The 15,253-nt window shown below is 41.3% G+C and overlaps 1 protein-coding gene across 1 annotated transcript; it reads left to right on the top strand.

Annotated features, from left to right (window-relative positions):
• Window positions 1-1,984: 1,984 nt before the first annotated feature.
• On the top strand, window positions 1,985-7,397 carry hapln2 (hyaluronan and proteoglycan link protein 2). Its single transcript, XM_027149851.2, has 6 exons — window positions 1,985-2,123; window positions 2,429-2,525; window positions 2,607-2,966; window positions 3,083-3,199; window positions 3,383-3,565; window positions 6,532-7,397. The coding sequence occupies exons 2-6, from the start codon at window positions 2,447-2,449 to the stop codon at window positions 6,807-6,809; spliced, it is 1,017 nt and encodes a 338-aa protein (XP_027005652.1). The 5' UTR covers window positions 1,985-2,123; window positions 2,429-2,446; the 3' UTR covers window positions 6,810-7,397.
• The last annotated feature ends 7,856 nt before the right edge of the window (window positions 7,398-15,253 follow it).

Genomic DNA, 15,253 nt, shown 5'->3' with positions numbered 1-15,253 from the left:
CACCATTTAGCAGACACTCTTATCCATTGAGACATTTTTTTTATTTCAGTTTATACACATGAGCAATTGAGGGTTAAGGGCCTTGGTGGACCTGGGATTCAAACCAATGACCTTCCGATCATTTGAACACCTTAACCACTGAGCTACCACATCTCATCCACAAATTACATGTCAAATTACAAATTAAAACTCAATCTCAAACTTTGTGCTCGAGTCCATGCTCACAGGAAATTAGGAGGATGCAGTCTCAAGCCTCGTACACTACCATCTCCAAGAGTGGTAGATATTTTTTGGACAGTTTAAAGTAGAATGTTTTAATGCAGAAACATGCAGAATACTGTTGTCATCAGCCAAGTGCTGCCATTTTTTCATAGAAATATTGGAATAGTGGAATATAAAACATTAAGAAGCAGTGCCAAGATTTCAAGCTTCATTTAAATTAACTAAATCTTTTTACAACAGTTTCATTTTACCAAGCTATTAAACAGGTTCTACATAGAAAGTGATATTGCAACAAATTAAGAGCATGTTCTGTCCTGACAACATTACTGATAATGGATGGGAACAAAGCTTGCAGATGCTTCATACCTTTTACCATCGTGAGAAATGCTGTTTTTTGACAAAACTGTCAGAGTTTTGTTTCACCTCACTGACATAGAGATTGATTTGGTGTTTTTTTATATGACCACCACATTAAAAAAAAAATATATATATATATATAATAATAATAATAATAAAAATAATGTGTGTGTGTGTGTGTGTGTGTGTGTGTGTGTGTGTGTGTGTGTGTGTGTGTGTGTGTGTGTGTGTGTGTGTGTGAGTGTGTGTTCTCTTTTTGCAGGTGTAAACACATCAGGTAATTTTTGATTGGCTGAAGAGGAGCAAGTGAAAAGCAACAACAAGCATAGTGAGGAATGAGAGAGGCTGAGTGAAAGGAATAATGAAAAGAGAAAAAATCTTGCTGTCACCTAGACATACCTTTATGGAGAATGCTAATTGCAGGCTGAGAAAGGGTTCTATTGATGAATCAGCACAATGAAGAAGGCCAGGAGGAAACACTGGAATCTTATTATTAGATTTTTCTTCAGCCACTTTTTTCTGCATTGTTTATCTGTGGTAGTCTGTGGGATGTAAAGAGAAGCTAATGACAAAGTGCTTATTGTATGTTATGTCCTGAATTGGAAACAAATGCCTAGTTGAAGCAGAGTGATGATACCATAGTCAACACAGTCTTTGAGTTACAAAGAAAGAAGTATGGTATATTGCAATGAAACTCAATGTTATCATTTATAAGTTTAGTCATGTATGCAGCCCAGTTTTTTTTAACTTGTTTCTAGATTCTTTTGCCTGGATTGCTGCTGGTTGCTGTCAGATTGTGTGTCCCTTATAGACAAAATAATCTGCTCTAAGACCCTGAGCAGGGTACTTACGGTGAGTGTGGAGTTCCCCTGTGCATGTTCTTCTCATGATTTCATGGTTTCCTCCTAAAACAGAGCTGGTAGGTTAATTGGCTATGCCATAGTGGGTGTAGGTGTGAATGAGAGTGTGGACACATGCTGCACATTGCCTGGCAATTGATGAATGTCTAATATAGAGTGTGTTCTCACTTTGTAGCCAAGGTTCACAGAGTAAGCTCTGGATTTATCATGACTCTGATCCAGATAAAGTGCTTATTGAAAATGAATGAATGAATAAAACATTAAACAAATTGTGTTATAATAAAATAATTCAATTGTATTTTATTACAGTTAAATAATGGCTATAGTTGGCTTTCATTTATCAACCTGCACATTGGTGCCCTTATTAAATTCTGAGAAGTGATGAGAGGAACAATGGGTGTCTGTCTGAACGAAACATCTGGAACCAAAGGGATGGACCAGGCTTTTGTGAGAGAGCAAGAGAGAGACAGAGAGAGAGACAGAGAGAGAGAGAGAGAGAGAGAGAGAGAGAGAGAGAGAGAGAGAGAGAGAGAGAGAGAGAGAGAGAGAGAGAGCATCCTACTGATATTGGATAGAAACTGTATGACTGTATTAGCAGAAGAGGCAAAAATTTTTTTTTTACTGCTGAATTCTTTTAATTTAGGACTTTGACGGAACAGCAACAGAAGACAAAACTCATAACAGGTTTGACACAATTTTCTTAGTAGTTATAATTGTTATATATTTCATTTCTTTTCACTGAAATGGGACTTAGTGTAACATCAAAAGTAGCTGGCATCAATGCATGTTAATTGCATTGCATAAAATGTTAGCTATATATTTGGCTTAAAATGTATTTTAATAAAGATTATTATCATTTCATAGTTTATTAATTCACATCTAATTTGAGTTGCTTGTGTTAGAAAATGAAAACAACATACTGTATTGATCTTTGGTCTGAATGTGGATATTCATGACTTGCAACCACTAAAGTAAATGTTTTCAAACAGGAAAAAGTACACTTAAATATGAACTGTGTGGCTTTTATGGTGGTGACTACCAGTTTTCTCTCTTGGACTGATGCAGTTAATCGCTACTACAGTAAAGGTACTGCTAAAATCCATATGTGACTTGCTGAAGTATAAATTTCCAATTTTGCTAATTTTGCCACATTGCTAAAATTTTCAGACAATGATAAAACACTACAGTATCTTACGGAACCACCGGTGTATGCTGAGATAAAAGCACGCCGGGGAGAGAACACAACCCTGCCGTGTGTTCTGCGAACCGTACCTTCTCAATACAGAGTAAAGTGGAGTAAAGTTGATCCTCTTCATACAGAATCAGAAAATATCATTCTCATCAGTAATGGGCATAAGGTTAAGCACTATGGCATATGGCAATCTAAAGCAAGTCTTCGACAGATGCATGCTTTGGATATCTCTCTCCGCCTCACCAAGCTGGAACTTCAAGATTGTGGTCTCTACCAGTGTGAACTGATCAATGGTATAGACGATGAGTGTGTCACCATTACTCTAAGCATTGAAGGTACAGGAAACCAACATGCAAATATTCTGTGTATTAATTACATATATACATACATTACACGCTAAAAAAAGCTCTCATCTTTTACAATAAGAATATAAACACCGCTTATGTTTCAGGGGTTGTATTTCCTTATCAAAGCAGCCATGGTCGTTATAAGTTTACCTACGTTGATGCCAAAAAAGCTTGTGCGGAGCAGGATGCAACACTGGCAACATACACACAGCTTTACAGGGGTAACAATTTATATCTAACCTGTAAACCAATAATATTCTTTATCATATCAACTGTAAACAATAGAAATACAGTTGTAACCTATTAGATGTAAAAACAGCTTTAGAAAGATTTTCTCACTAAATTTAAGAGTGCCCTATAATCGTAGCACATTCTTACACTGATGATGTATATGCAATTTATAGAATGGACAGATGGTCTGGAGTGGTGTAATGCTGGGTGGCTAAATGATGGGACTGTCCACTACCCTATTCTGAATCCACGGCCAGCTTGTGGGAAAGATCTTCCTCCAGGGATACGCAGCTATGGGCCCCGGCACAAGACCAAGGAGCGTTACGATGCCTTCTGCTTCACCTCTACCACTGAGGGTCAGCAAATGCACAGTTCTGCATATATAATTCTAACATAAGAAAATGTTTACTATTGAAAGACACTCAACTGCTGCATGAATCCACTCACTCACTCATTTTCTACCACTTATCCGAACTACCTCGGGTCACGGGCAGCCTGTGCCTATCTCAGGCATCATTGGGCATCAAGGCAGGATACACCCTGGACAGAAAGCCAACCTATCGCAGGGCACACACACACTCTCATTCACTCACACAATTACACACTAGGGACAATTTTCCAGAGATGCGAATCAACCTACCATGCATGTCTTTGGACCAGGGGAGGAAACCGGAGCACCTGGAGGAAACCCCCGAGGCACGGGGAGAACATGCAAACTCCGCACACACAAGGCGGAGGCGGGAATCGAACCCCGACCCTGGAGGTGTGAGACGAACGTGCTACCCACTAAGCCACCGTGCCCCTTTGCATGAATCCAGTGTCTGTAAAAATTATGAGTTAATTATTTTAACTTTTTTTAATTTATCATACTTATCTTATGCAGCCAAAATAAGTATTCTATCTTTCTCTACTAAAGTGTGCTAGCCAAGTGTCATTTATAAAACAATGCATTATCCATCCATTCATTCATCCATAGATCCAGTCATCCAGTGTTTAGACCTTTTATAAAGTAGTGATATTAGAAATATAGCCACAGAAATTAACTTGAGGAACACATGCAGGAGGTATGGTGGGCTCTGTAAAGAACAGAAGAGGAGACAGACAGTGCACTGTTGTCTGAATAGACAGGAGAGAGTCTGTTAGAGAGAAATTGTTTCTGTGGTGACATTTGAGCTCCTGCTATGTCAGTGTGATATTGGCATCTACAAAATGTCATCAGAATAATTTGACATAGCAGAGAACTCACTTGTTTTCTTTTAATAGCTTGATGATTTTTTGTAAAAGGGAAACACTACTAGAAATTAGAAAACAGACATTTCTAATTTCTACTGTGACTGAAACAACACCAGAATTGAGTCATCAGCACAGCCTTGGATAGAGCGATACAAATGAGGCAAGAGTCTGACACTACTGCTGGTGAACGTCCAACAAAATGGATTAACTCAGAACCAGAAACACGCCACAACACCTGGCTATTGGACATTGGTTTAGCTATAGATGCAGTCCATTCATCCACTAGTACAGCCAAGTCCGAAAAATATAAAGGAGGAGGAACGTGTGTTTACATTAAATACCAATGGTGCTCAGATGTACAGACGGTCAGGAAACACTGTTCAAGTGATTTGAAAATTTTAGTATTGAAATGCAGACCCAATTATCTGCCCAGAGAGTTCTCTGCTGGTTGTTTACATCCCACCAGAAGCAATATCTGTGGCACCATAAACACGCAAATAGGTACACATCGGGACGTTATGTTTATCATCGCAGTTAACTTTAACTCGTAATGTACTCGCTACACACAACCAATGTGTACATTTTCCTACAAGGGTGGAAAACATATTGGTTAAGGTGTACAGTAACGTGAAAGGTGCATACAATGCTGCACCCTCCCCACACAGACGAACAGTCTAATGACATTTCAATATCCCTCTACACTGCATACAGACAGTTCCAACAGCAATATGTCCATGGCACATGTCTTAATTCCAACCTGCTAAAAGAGGACCACTATCCTACCCCCACCAAAGAACAATAAAGCATCCTGCCTCAATGTTTACCTAACTGTTGCACTAACTCCAATAGTGATGAAAAGTCCAGACCATCACATCTGACCCTCTAGACCCTCTCCAGTTCTCAAACAGACCAAACAGATTCACAGAGGAAGTCATCAGCACAACTATACACATTGCCTTTACTCACCTAAAAATAAAAACACCTACAGTATTCTGGAATGTTGCTCAGCATTCAACACAGTGATACTATCAAAGCTCATCAACAAGCTGTACAGACTTGGTGCCACCCATCCTCTGCAACTGGGTTCTGGACTTCCTGACTGGCAGACCCCAGTCTGTTAGAATCAGGCACCACACTTTTGGGACAATTACTATAAACACAGGAACTCTGCAGGGCTGCGTGCTGAGCTCCATGCTCTACACACACCCCTGACTGTGTGGCCTCCCAGTACAATACCAGCATTGTCAAAATTGCTTACAACATAACAGTCATTGGACTAATTACAGATGAGTCAGCATACAGGAGGAAAGTGTCTGAAGTGATGCAAGGACACCAATCTCTCTCTGAATGTCAGCAAAACAAAGGAGATGATTCTTGATCCACGGTGGAGGAGGGAGCTGCACTCTACACTGTAAATTGGTGAGAAAGCGGTGGAGAGAGTGAGCAGCTTGATTCCTGGATGTTCAAATTGCTGAGGATCTCACCTGGTCTTATAACACTACACATCTAGTCAGCAAATCACTTCAGCATCTACACTTATTGAGAAGGCTGAGGAATTTGCCATGCCAAGCAGAATACTTAGTAGCTTTTATTGATGTGCAGATGTGCAAATATCTGGAATTTACCATTACCTGAAAGCCTCTACAATGCCAGAGCCATCAGGAAAGCCACAAACATCAACACAATAGTCACCCCCAGCACAGCCTTTTTACAGTCTTATGAACAGGTAGACACTACAACACAGACAACACAGACAGAGAGTACTTTCTCTGTCCACTACCCGATCCTTCACACACACACACACACACACACACACACACACACACACACACACACACACACACACACACACACACACACACACACACACACAGAATCCTAGAATTTCATTGTATAGTGTAACATACTGTTTACTGTACATATGATATTAAACTCTTAAATCTTGTATCTTAATGACCATGTATACTATATTGTGATTAATTTAGTGTTGTTATTTTTTGAAAACATGTACAATATGTATGTAAAGATGCATGCCAGCCTCCACCTCTGCACTTGAACTGAGTGGCTATTTATGTTTCCCTTCATGCAGGTTCAGTGTTCTATGTCCGTGGGCCTCTAAATTTTTTGGAAGCAGCTCATGCTTGTAAGGAGAAAGGAGCAAGCCTGGCCCTTGTAGGACAAATCTACTCTTCCTGGAAGTTTTTAGGGTTGGATCGCTGTGATGGAGGCTGGCTACAAGATGGTAGTGTGCGCTTTCCCATCATTATCCCTAAGAAACGCTGTGGAGGACTTCCACAGCCAGGAGTTCACAGTTTTGGATTCCCTAAAAAGAGTATCAGTCTCTATGGGGCATATTGTTACAGATAAATACCAACATAGTGATAAATGACAAAAAAGTGCCACCGTAACAATTTCCATGCAGCCTGAGTATTATAACTTTTCCCTCTCAAAAGATAATGAGATAATGTTTAGACTTGATATTATGGCAGTTCAGAAGACTAGATTTGTTCCATGGAAATGTAGGATTTTTTGAACCTAAAGCTTCAACATTGATATGAGTTTCTCATGTGAGTCTTCTGTGTTGCTATTTTCTTCAGTTTTGAGATCCTATTAATTAATGTATCAGTACCAATTAATGTATAAGTAATTGATACAAAAAGCAGATTTTTCAGAACTTTTTTTCTAAATAACGTCCAAATCTTTATGCCTTTCATAAAATGTTGTGTATAATATCAAACACTTTTTGTATTTATATTATGCATGTTTTAACACGAAATTCTATAGATCCTTATGTGTGAAGTGTGAAATCTAAATGAACTCAAATATGCACAAAAGACTGCATAGTTGATTCTGTTAGCTTCGTGGCTTAGTGGTTAGCACGTTCGCCTCACACTGCCAGGGTTGGGGTTCGATTCCCGCCTCCGCCTTGTGTGTGTGGAGTTTGCATGTTCTCCACGTGCCTCGGGGGTTTCCTCCGGGTGCTCCGGTTTCCTCCCCCGGTCCAAAGACATGCATGGTAGGTTGATTGGCATCTCTGGAAAATTGTCCGTAGTGTGAGTGTGTGAGTGAATGAGAGAGTGTGTGAGTGAATGAGAGAGTGTGTGTGCCCTGCGATAGGTTGGCACTCTGTCCAGGGTGTATCCTGCCTTGATGCCCGATAACGCCTGGGATAGGCACAGGCTCCCCGTGACCCGAGGTAGTTCGGATAAAGCGGTAGAAAATGAATGAGTGAGAAATAAAAGTCTAGATCAAATGCAGAATCCTATAAACTGTAACAATATGGCACCATACACCAGATGGTTTGACATTTTTTAAAACACACACACAACAAAATGAGCAGATAAATAAAAAAAATTAATTAAAAAAATAAAAAATAAAACATTTTGTGAAGTTATTAATCGAAGTGTTGGTTTTATTTCTCAGAGGCTTTATTAGACACTATATTTCCCAGTGGAAAAAAATCAACCTGTAAAACAAATTACTAAAAAACAGTTGTGTAAAAATAGGTAAAGTGCTTCACAAATCTAAATTATGGACTTAGTAACACTGACTAGTTTATTAGTAACACCCTCATTGATCTATGCTTGACATCCAATTAGATTCCGTAACATACATCCAATAGTCTTTATTTTGTCATCCTGAAACCAAGTAACTATTATTTTAAGTCAAGTCAAGTCAAGAAGCTTCTATTGTCATTTCAACTATATATAGCTGTTGCAGTACATAGTGAAATGAGACAACGTTTCTCCAGGACCATGGTGCTATATAAAACAAAGACAGAGCTAAGGACTTAGTAAGTAGTCCTAGCCACATAAAGTGCAGTGAAACCTGGTGCAAACGGTGCAGGACAAGAAAAAAAGGACAGTGCAAGACAAAAGACATTGTAAACAAAAAATTACTAGACAATACAAAAAAGACAATACACAAAAACAGCACAGTAATACTAGAATGAACACAGCAAATGACTGAAATGTGAGACAGCATGTGCAAAGAGCAAAAAGTGTGCAAAAACAGCATGTAAACAAGTTGATGGATGTATACTGGAAGTGTGTGTATTTGGTGTAGGTCTGTGCAGTCCAAACAGTTGATGTGCATGTGTGTGTTGTGCTCAGTACAGTTCAGTTCATTTATTAAGGAGTCTGATGGCTTGTGGGAAGAAACTGTTACACAGTCTGGTTGTAAGGGCCCGAATGCTTTGGTACTTTTTTCCAGATGGCAAGGGGTGGAGTGTGTGTGAGAGGGACATCCACAATGCTGTTGGTTTTACGGATGCGGCGTGTGGTGTAAAGGTCCATGACAGAGGGAAGAGAGACTCCAATGATCTTCTCAGCTGTCCTCTCTATCCGCTGCAGGGTCTTGCGAGATGGTGCAGTTACCAAACCAGACAGTGATGCATCTGCTCAGAATACTCTCAATGGTCCCTTTGTAAAAAGTAGTCAGGATGGGGGGAGGGAGATGGTTGCCTTTCTGTCTTCGTAAGAAGTAGAGACGCTGCTGGGCTTTCTTGGTGATGGAGCTGGTGTTGAGTGACCAGGTGAAGTTCTCCGCTAGATGAACACCAAGACATTTGATGCTCTTGATGATCTCTACAGATGATCCATCAATGTTCAGCGGAGAGTAGTCGCTCTTTGCTCTCCTGAAGTCAACAACCATCTCTTTGGCCTGCCATTTTTCCAAACCTGCTTTTTCCACATTTCCTTTGCTTAAAGTATAGAATGTATGAATTGTATTAAATCCCTATTTCATGCTGAAGGAATTGTTTTGATTACATGTCAAGTTCTGTGGATGTGAGGATTTTACAGTCAGAGGTCACGAAAAAGCTAATATAAGGCTGTGAATATAAGGCTAAGTTACTTAAAATGCTTTGTTATCTTTTCAGTTTCTCATCTGATTGAACTCAATAAAGGATTGTTTTCTCTGTTTACCCTTTCCCTGTCTATGTTCTGCCTTCAGGTGGCAGTATTGGGCAGTATTGTCTTTATGAGACAGTGGCAACAGTATTATTATTACATAGTATTTGCATTTTGCAATTTCTGCTAGTGCCATAAAATTTACCTCTATTGTTTGGAAACCATGATCTGTATTTACTTACAATTTGGGTGAATGTTATGTTTTTTTTGTGTCATAGAATCACAAAATATGTAATTCAGTATATTTCATTTTCTACAGAGACAAGAAATGTTGTATAATAAAATCTGATGACTGGAGTTGACAATGTGAGTTCAATGTGAAACACCGACAGTATAAATGATGAGTAATGCAGGTCTCTTAAAGGAAATATAGAAAGTAAAAATGAAGCTGGTTTGTTTAAAATATCTGACATTTTGGTTCTGATTTATCAGTGGCTTGATGGTTATTTGCAGATTGCAAAGTAACTTGTTTTTTATTTAAATTCACTGGTTCTCTTGAAAAACAAAACAACCAAAAAATAAGCCATTACTAGCACAATACATGTAATTTTACACAATGATAACAGATTGAGGTGGAAATTGTTCTAAAAGAAATTTAGATTATTATGCATATATCATACACATAATAGTGTGGACCTCATTGATGGAATGTGGTGTACAGGTGATCTGTGGCTCTTCCCACTGTCTGTTGCTTTGGCACCTGATGATGGGGTTGTCTCTCTCTGGAAGAAACCGTTTTCACATTTCAAATCCTCCATGTGCCACCAATCCCTAAAGCCCCTTAGCTTGCAGATACTTTTGTGCCAAACCTCTGCTCTATAGCCTCCCTCCTTTTAAATCTGAACAAGTAGGGCCAAACGGACCGGGTGTAGTGAACCAGAGAAGCGGGCTTTCCTCAAAATTAAAAAGGTGCAGGTGAGCTTTCTGTCCTGAGGGAACCCACTTTGACCTCCCCTTCGTTGTATACACAGATGTGTCAGAAACAGGGCTGTCACAAAGCTTTGAAAGGGAGGATCACCTGGTCTTTTATGTGTCCTTAAAGTTGACCCCTGCTGAGAAGAAGTATGCCAAAGAATTGTTCAGAATTGTGCAGACCAATCAGAAGTGCCCTGTAGCTCCTTACACTACAGAAGACGACTCCTTGGGGAAAACAGTTCCAGCAAAGAGGGAGATTAAGGTGTACAAGTGGTAAATGACTTACCTGTTGCATTTTTCTCTCTGTTTCTTTTTTTTCTCTACAGAGTCATTGGCCAAAGAACACAATGTTCCCCTCCCTGCTGAGCTTGCTATGCTCCAGGGTCTGCCTCACTGCTTCTTTGCTTTGCTTCTTTGCTTTGCTGCTTTGCCTGCACACTTACTATGCCTGACTACAAGCCCTGCTACACTGTCACCACATTACCCTGGTGTAATAAGTCTGTCTGTGTTTTTGCCCTGTTTCTGTCTGCTATCTTGCCCTGCTGTTAATTGTTGGCCCCGCCCACTCATTTGTTACCATGGACACTAATTGCACTAAATCTCTTCCCCAGGTGTTTTGTTTTTGTCTCTGATTGTCTCCACTTTGTGATTGGTTCCTGTTTACTATGCCTGGCCTGAACCAACCAATTTTTCTGTTTTATCTGTCCTGTGTTTTGTTTTGCTGGATTTGCCAGCCCCTCTACCTCCTGTCCCTGTTTACAGGCTCAGAGCACCCCCAGCACCACCATGGGTTGCAATCATGGCCAGCTCACTGAGCGCATCGGCAGCCCTGCCCTGGACTCCAGACTTGCTGTGGTCTCTGGCTCCGCCTCCAGCACCACCCTGGCCGCCAACTCCGTTATGGTCCCTGGCTTGACCTGCTCTGCTGGCCCCGCCCTGGCCTCTTGCTCTGCCGGCCCCGCCCTGGCCTCTTGCTCTGCCGGCCCCGCCCTGGCCTCCTGCTCTGCCGGCCCCGCCCTGGCCTCCTGCTCTGCCGGCCCCGCCCTGGCCTCTTGCTCTGCCGGCCCCGCCCTGGCCTCCTGCTCTGCCGGCCCCGCCCTGGCCTCCTGCTCTGCCCTGGCCTCCTGCTCTACCGGCGCCGCCCTGGCCACCAGCTCGGCCAGCTCTGCCGCAACACGAAGTCGAACCGCCCTCCCACTCTTGTTGCACCTTCACTCCGCCCTCCTGGACTGGTTTCTGCGGCCTTGGGGACGTCTGGAAGCCGCTCGTAGGGGGGTGGGGGTTCTGTAGTAATTCTGTGTTTTTGCCCTGTTTCTGTCTGCTGTCTTGCCCTGCTGTTAATTGTTGGCCCCGCCCACTCATTTGTTACCATGGACACTAATTGCACTCAATCTCTTCCCCAGGTGTTTTGTCTTTGTCTCTGATTGTCTCCGCTTTGTGATTGGTTCCTGTTTACTACATTTACTCTGTTTGTTCACTTCCCTGGTGTTAGTCGTTGTTGGTATGTGGTGTGTTCATGTCCATGTTTCCGTTTCCTGTTTTGTTCCGTGTTCTGCCTTGTGTTGCCTGCCTGTTCATTTGTGATTTGTTTATTAAAACTTTAAACTGCGTTTGGATCCTCACTCGCCTTTGTCTCACCGTGCCTAACCGTGACACCTGGATTATCTTATCTACCCTTGTTTGCACTTGAATCAATGAAGAAAATAAAGAGCACCTAATTACACCTATCCCCGACTCTGCTTTTCCATCAGTGTAAACCGTTGTTGCAACATATATATATAAGTTTAAGTTATGTATAAGATGTTCACTTAGTGAAGTTGAACCTGAATACAAATATATTTAAGAAGGCAAACCTTTTGTGCAACTTCACTGGGTGGCATATTCACTGGTGTCCTTCTTCCAAGTGTAAGCCAAATGGTAGTTACAGGGCACATCACTCCAGCAGCTGTCATCATATTGGATTCTGGAGTCATAGTCAAAGGCTTTCAAATGATTCATAGCCTTAAACTGTTTTGAGTTGTTTCTTGCAAAGTTTCCTTTTTTCCTGCATGCATCCTTTTATTGTGACCTTGGCTATAGGCTATATAATTGTTGACTACATGACAAACAGTGAGTACCTACTGACACTGTCCATACCTGAAGACCTAAAAGATGCTTTGGATGCCATACAGGTTTACTAAACACTAGGCAAAAAGGGTGCTACTTGCACACAGACTGAACAGCCCAGCATAGAGCTGTTGCCACAACAGAATACCAGAAGTAAAGGGCCATTTGCGATAAAGTTTACAGTCCTATATCTGAGCTAAAAGGGCACACATTTTTTACTGTTTATAGCCATATATTTGTATGTGATAATGACATTTGCTATATAACTTTAATGAGGATAAGTAAAACTGAAGCTTTATTTATTTGTTTCTTTGTTTGTTTGTTTGTTTTGTTCTTTGTCCATTTGTTACTAGTTTGTTTGCATTGCAGTATACACTATGTCTGTGTAATGTTTAAACAGTATGTCTGTATTTTGTGTTTTGTAAAATAGTACAACAGGAGAAAGAAAGAATACAGCAAAAAGAAAAGATGAGCCACAAATTTCTGACAACATTATGAGATAAAATGAAAGCTGCTACAGGACAGGATGTAATTTTAACCCAACTTTACAATCTCTAACAACTTAGAAACAGTTTAGAAGCACCTCTTCCAGCACCTCTAACTGATAGCAATTAACAGAGAAGTCTGTATGCTGCACCAGTGGGTTGGCATCACAATTCCATAAAAGTTTAGGCTGTTTAATGGGCTGTTCTATAACTAGTTTATTAGACTAGCAGAAGTCACCCTCAGTGGTCCTGTCTTTAAGACCAGTCCCAGTCTATGGAAGAAAACCAGGATGTGGGTATGATTGGACCAGCACTGGCATAGGGGAGCTGTGTGACTAATGATCCCCTAAAGAATAGTTTTCTGTTCCTTATGAATTATCTTAATAGCCAATGTTGTCTTTGCCTGACATTGTCTTGATTTCAGTCAGCTGAGTTGTTGGCATGGGATTCACCTCCTCCTTCCTGATGTTGATGCCAGATCTAGTACTGCTCTCTAGAACAAGACAGTGCAGTCTGACATCTAGTGGCTTTGGGTAAATGGATGTGCCTGACAAGCGAGGCACTTGTGTGGACTGACCAACTAGAAATAGTACATTGCCATCATAACCAGGACGATCAATGGGCTCTGTTTGTTTCTCAGATAAATGTACTGGTGTTGCAATCACTTCTGATTTCTGTCATTATCAGCTGAACCGAAAGACAATATTGGGGATTTAGCTGAAGTATGCCCTGTTTCTTGCTCCACTTGATATATAATACTGAAAGTGCCTGTTGCTGTGTTTGGCTTTTTGGCTAGGATTTTAATGCTCTTATCTCTGTAAACTTATGAACTGTTTTTTTCCCCCCACTTTCTGTAAATGTTTGGTATTCCACTTGCTCTCCTTGCTCCAGGATGGTGCCTGGCATCGGCTGATAGTATGTATTATGTCTTTATTTTGGTCTTGTGCGGACTATGGTTGATTCCAGCTGGGCCGGCGGTGTATTTTTGGCACTAGCCCAGAGTCAGTGGGCTTCATGAGCACATCTTTCCAGGAGCTCTGAGTCAGCTAAGATTTCTGTCCATATACTTCTAAAGTGAACTTAAGAAAATGGTGTAGGGTCATGCTCCTCTGTTTAACTTTGTGTTTGACGGAAAATGAAGAAATCTCAACAGCTCCTTGTGCCTCATTTTCTTCTGAGTCACATGACTTGGATTGAACTGTTCCTCTGTCTGGAAATGACAACAAAATTCACAGTGTTTCAGCCAATGTCCTTTTTACATTTACATTTACAGTATTTGGCAGACGCCCTTATCCAGAGCGACGTACATAAGTGCTTAAATCTCTAACATTGAATACATTAATGCTGGCTCACTAGGTTACATACTTAAGATACCATGAGTTTAAAACATTTGTTCAAAGTTACAATGAAAAAGTGTCAAAGGTTGTGTGTTTTTTTTTTTTTAATGCAAAAAATAAGGAAATAAGTGCTAGTTGTAATGTTTCCTGAATAAGTAGGTCTTCAACCGCCGCTTGAAAATAGCCAGTGACTCAGCTGTCCGGACCTCTAGGGGAAGTTCATTCTACCACCTTGGTGCCAGAACAGAGAAGAGTCTTGTAGTATACTTGCCTCTTACCCTGAGAGATGGTGGAACCAGTTGAGCAGTGCTGGTAGATCGGAGGGTGCGAGGTGCAGTGCGAGGAGTGATGAGGGCTTTGAGGTAAGAGGGAGCTGGTCCATTTTTGGCTTTGTAGGCCAGCATCAGTGTTTTGAATCTAATGCGTGCAGCTACCGGAAACCAGTGGAGGGATCGCAGCAGCTGGGTGGTATTGCGAGAACTTTGGCAGGTTGAAAACAAGCCGGGCAGCTGCATTTTGGATCATTTGCAGAGGACGGATTGCGTTCATAGGTAGACCTGCCAGCAGTGCATTGCAGTAATCCAGTCTAGAAATGACAAGAGACCTGAGCAGCCTGTGTGGACAAAAATGGCCAAATACTTCTAATGTTGTAGAGAAGAAACCGACATGAGCGAGTCACATTAGCAACATGCGAGGAAAAGGACAGTTGATTGTCCATGGTTACCCCAAGGTTGCGAGCTGTGGCTGAAGGGGAGATCAGATCGTTGTGCAAGGATATAGCAAGATCATGGCCTGGGGATGAATCACCTGGGATGAACAGCAGTTCAGTTTTGCTAGGATTGAGCATGTTACCTGATATGAGCGTCCTTCCAGGTAGGAAGCAACCCATTCCCAAGCTGATCTGCAAATCCCAAGACTCTTGAGGGTGGATAAGAGAGTCTTGTGGTTGACCGTATCAAACGCAAGGTTAAGGAGGATAAGGACGGATGACAATTTGGCTGATCTAGCAGCATGTAGCTTCTCAGAGACATCCAAAACGGTTGTCTCTGTGGAATGAG

Source organism: Tachysurus fulvidraco, chromosome 3, assembly GCF_022655615.1.
Source record: "Tachysurus fulvidraco isolate hzauxx_2018 chromosome 3, HZAU_PFXX_2.0, whole genome shotgun sequence".
In the NCBI taxonomy this organism is placed as follows: domain Eukaryota; kingdom Metazoa; phylum Chordata; class Actinopteri; order Siluriformes; family Bagridae; genus Tachysurus; species Tachysurus fulvidraco.
Note: the sequence above shows the minus strand (reverse complement) of the source record. Positions and strands in the feature narration are given on the sequence as shown.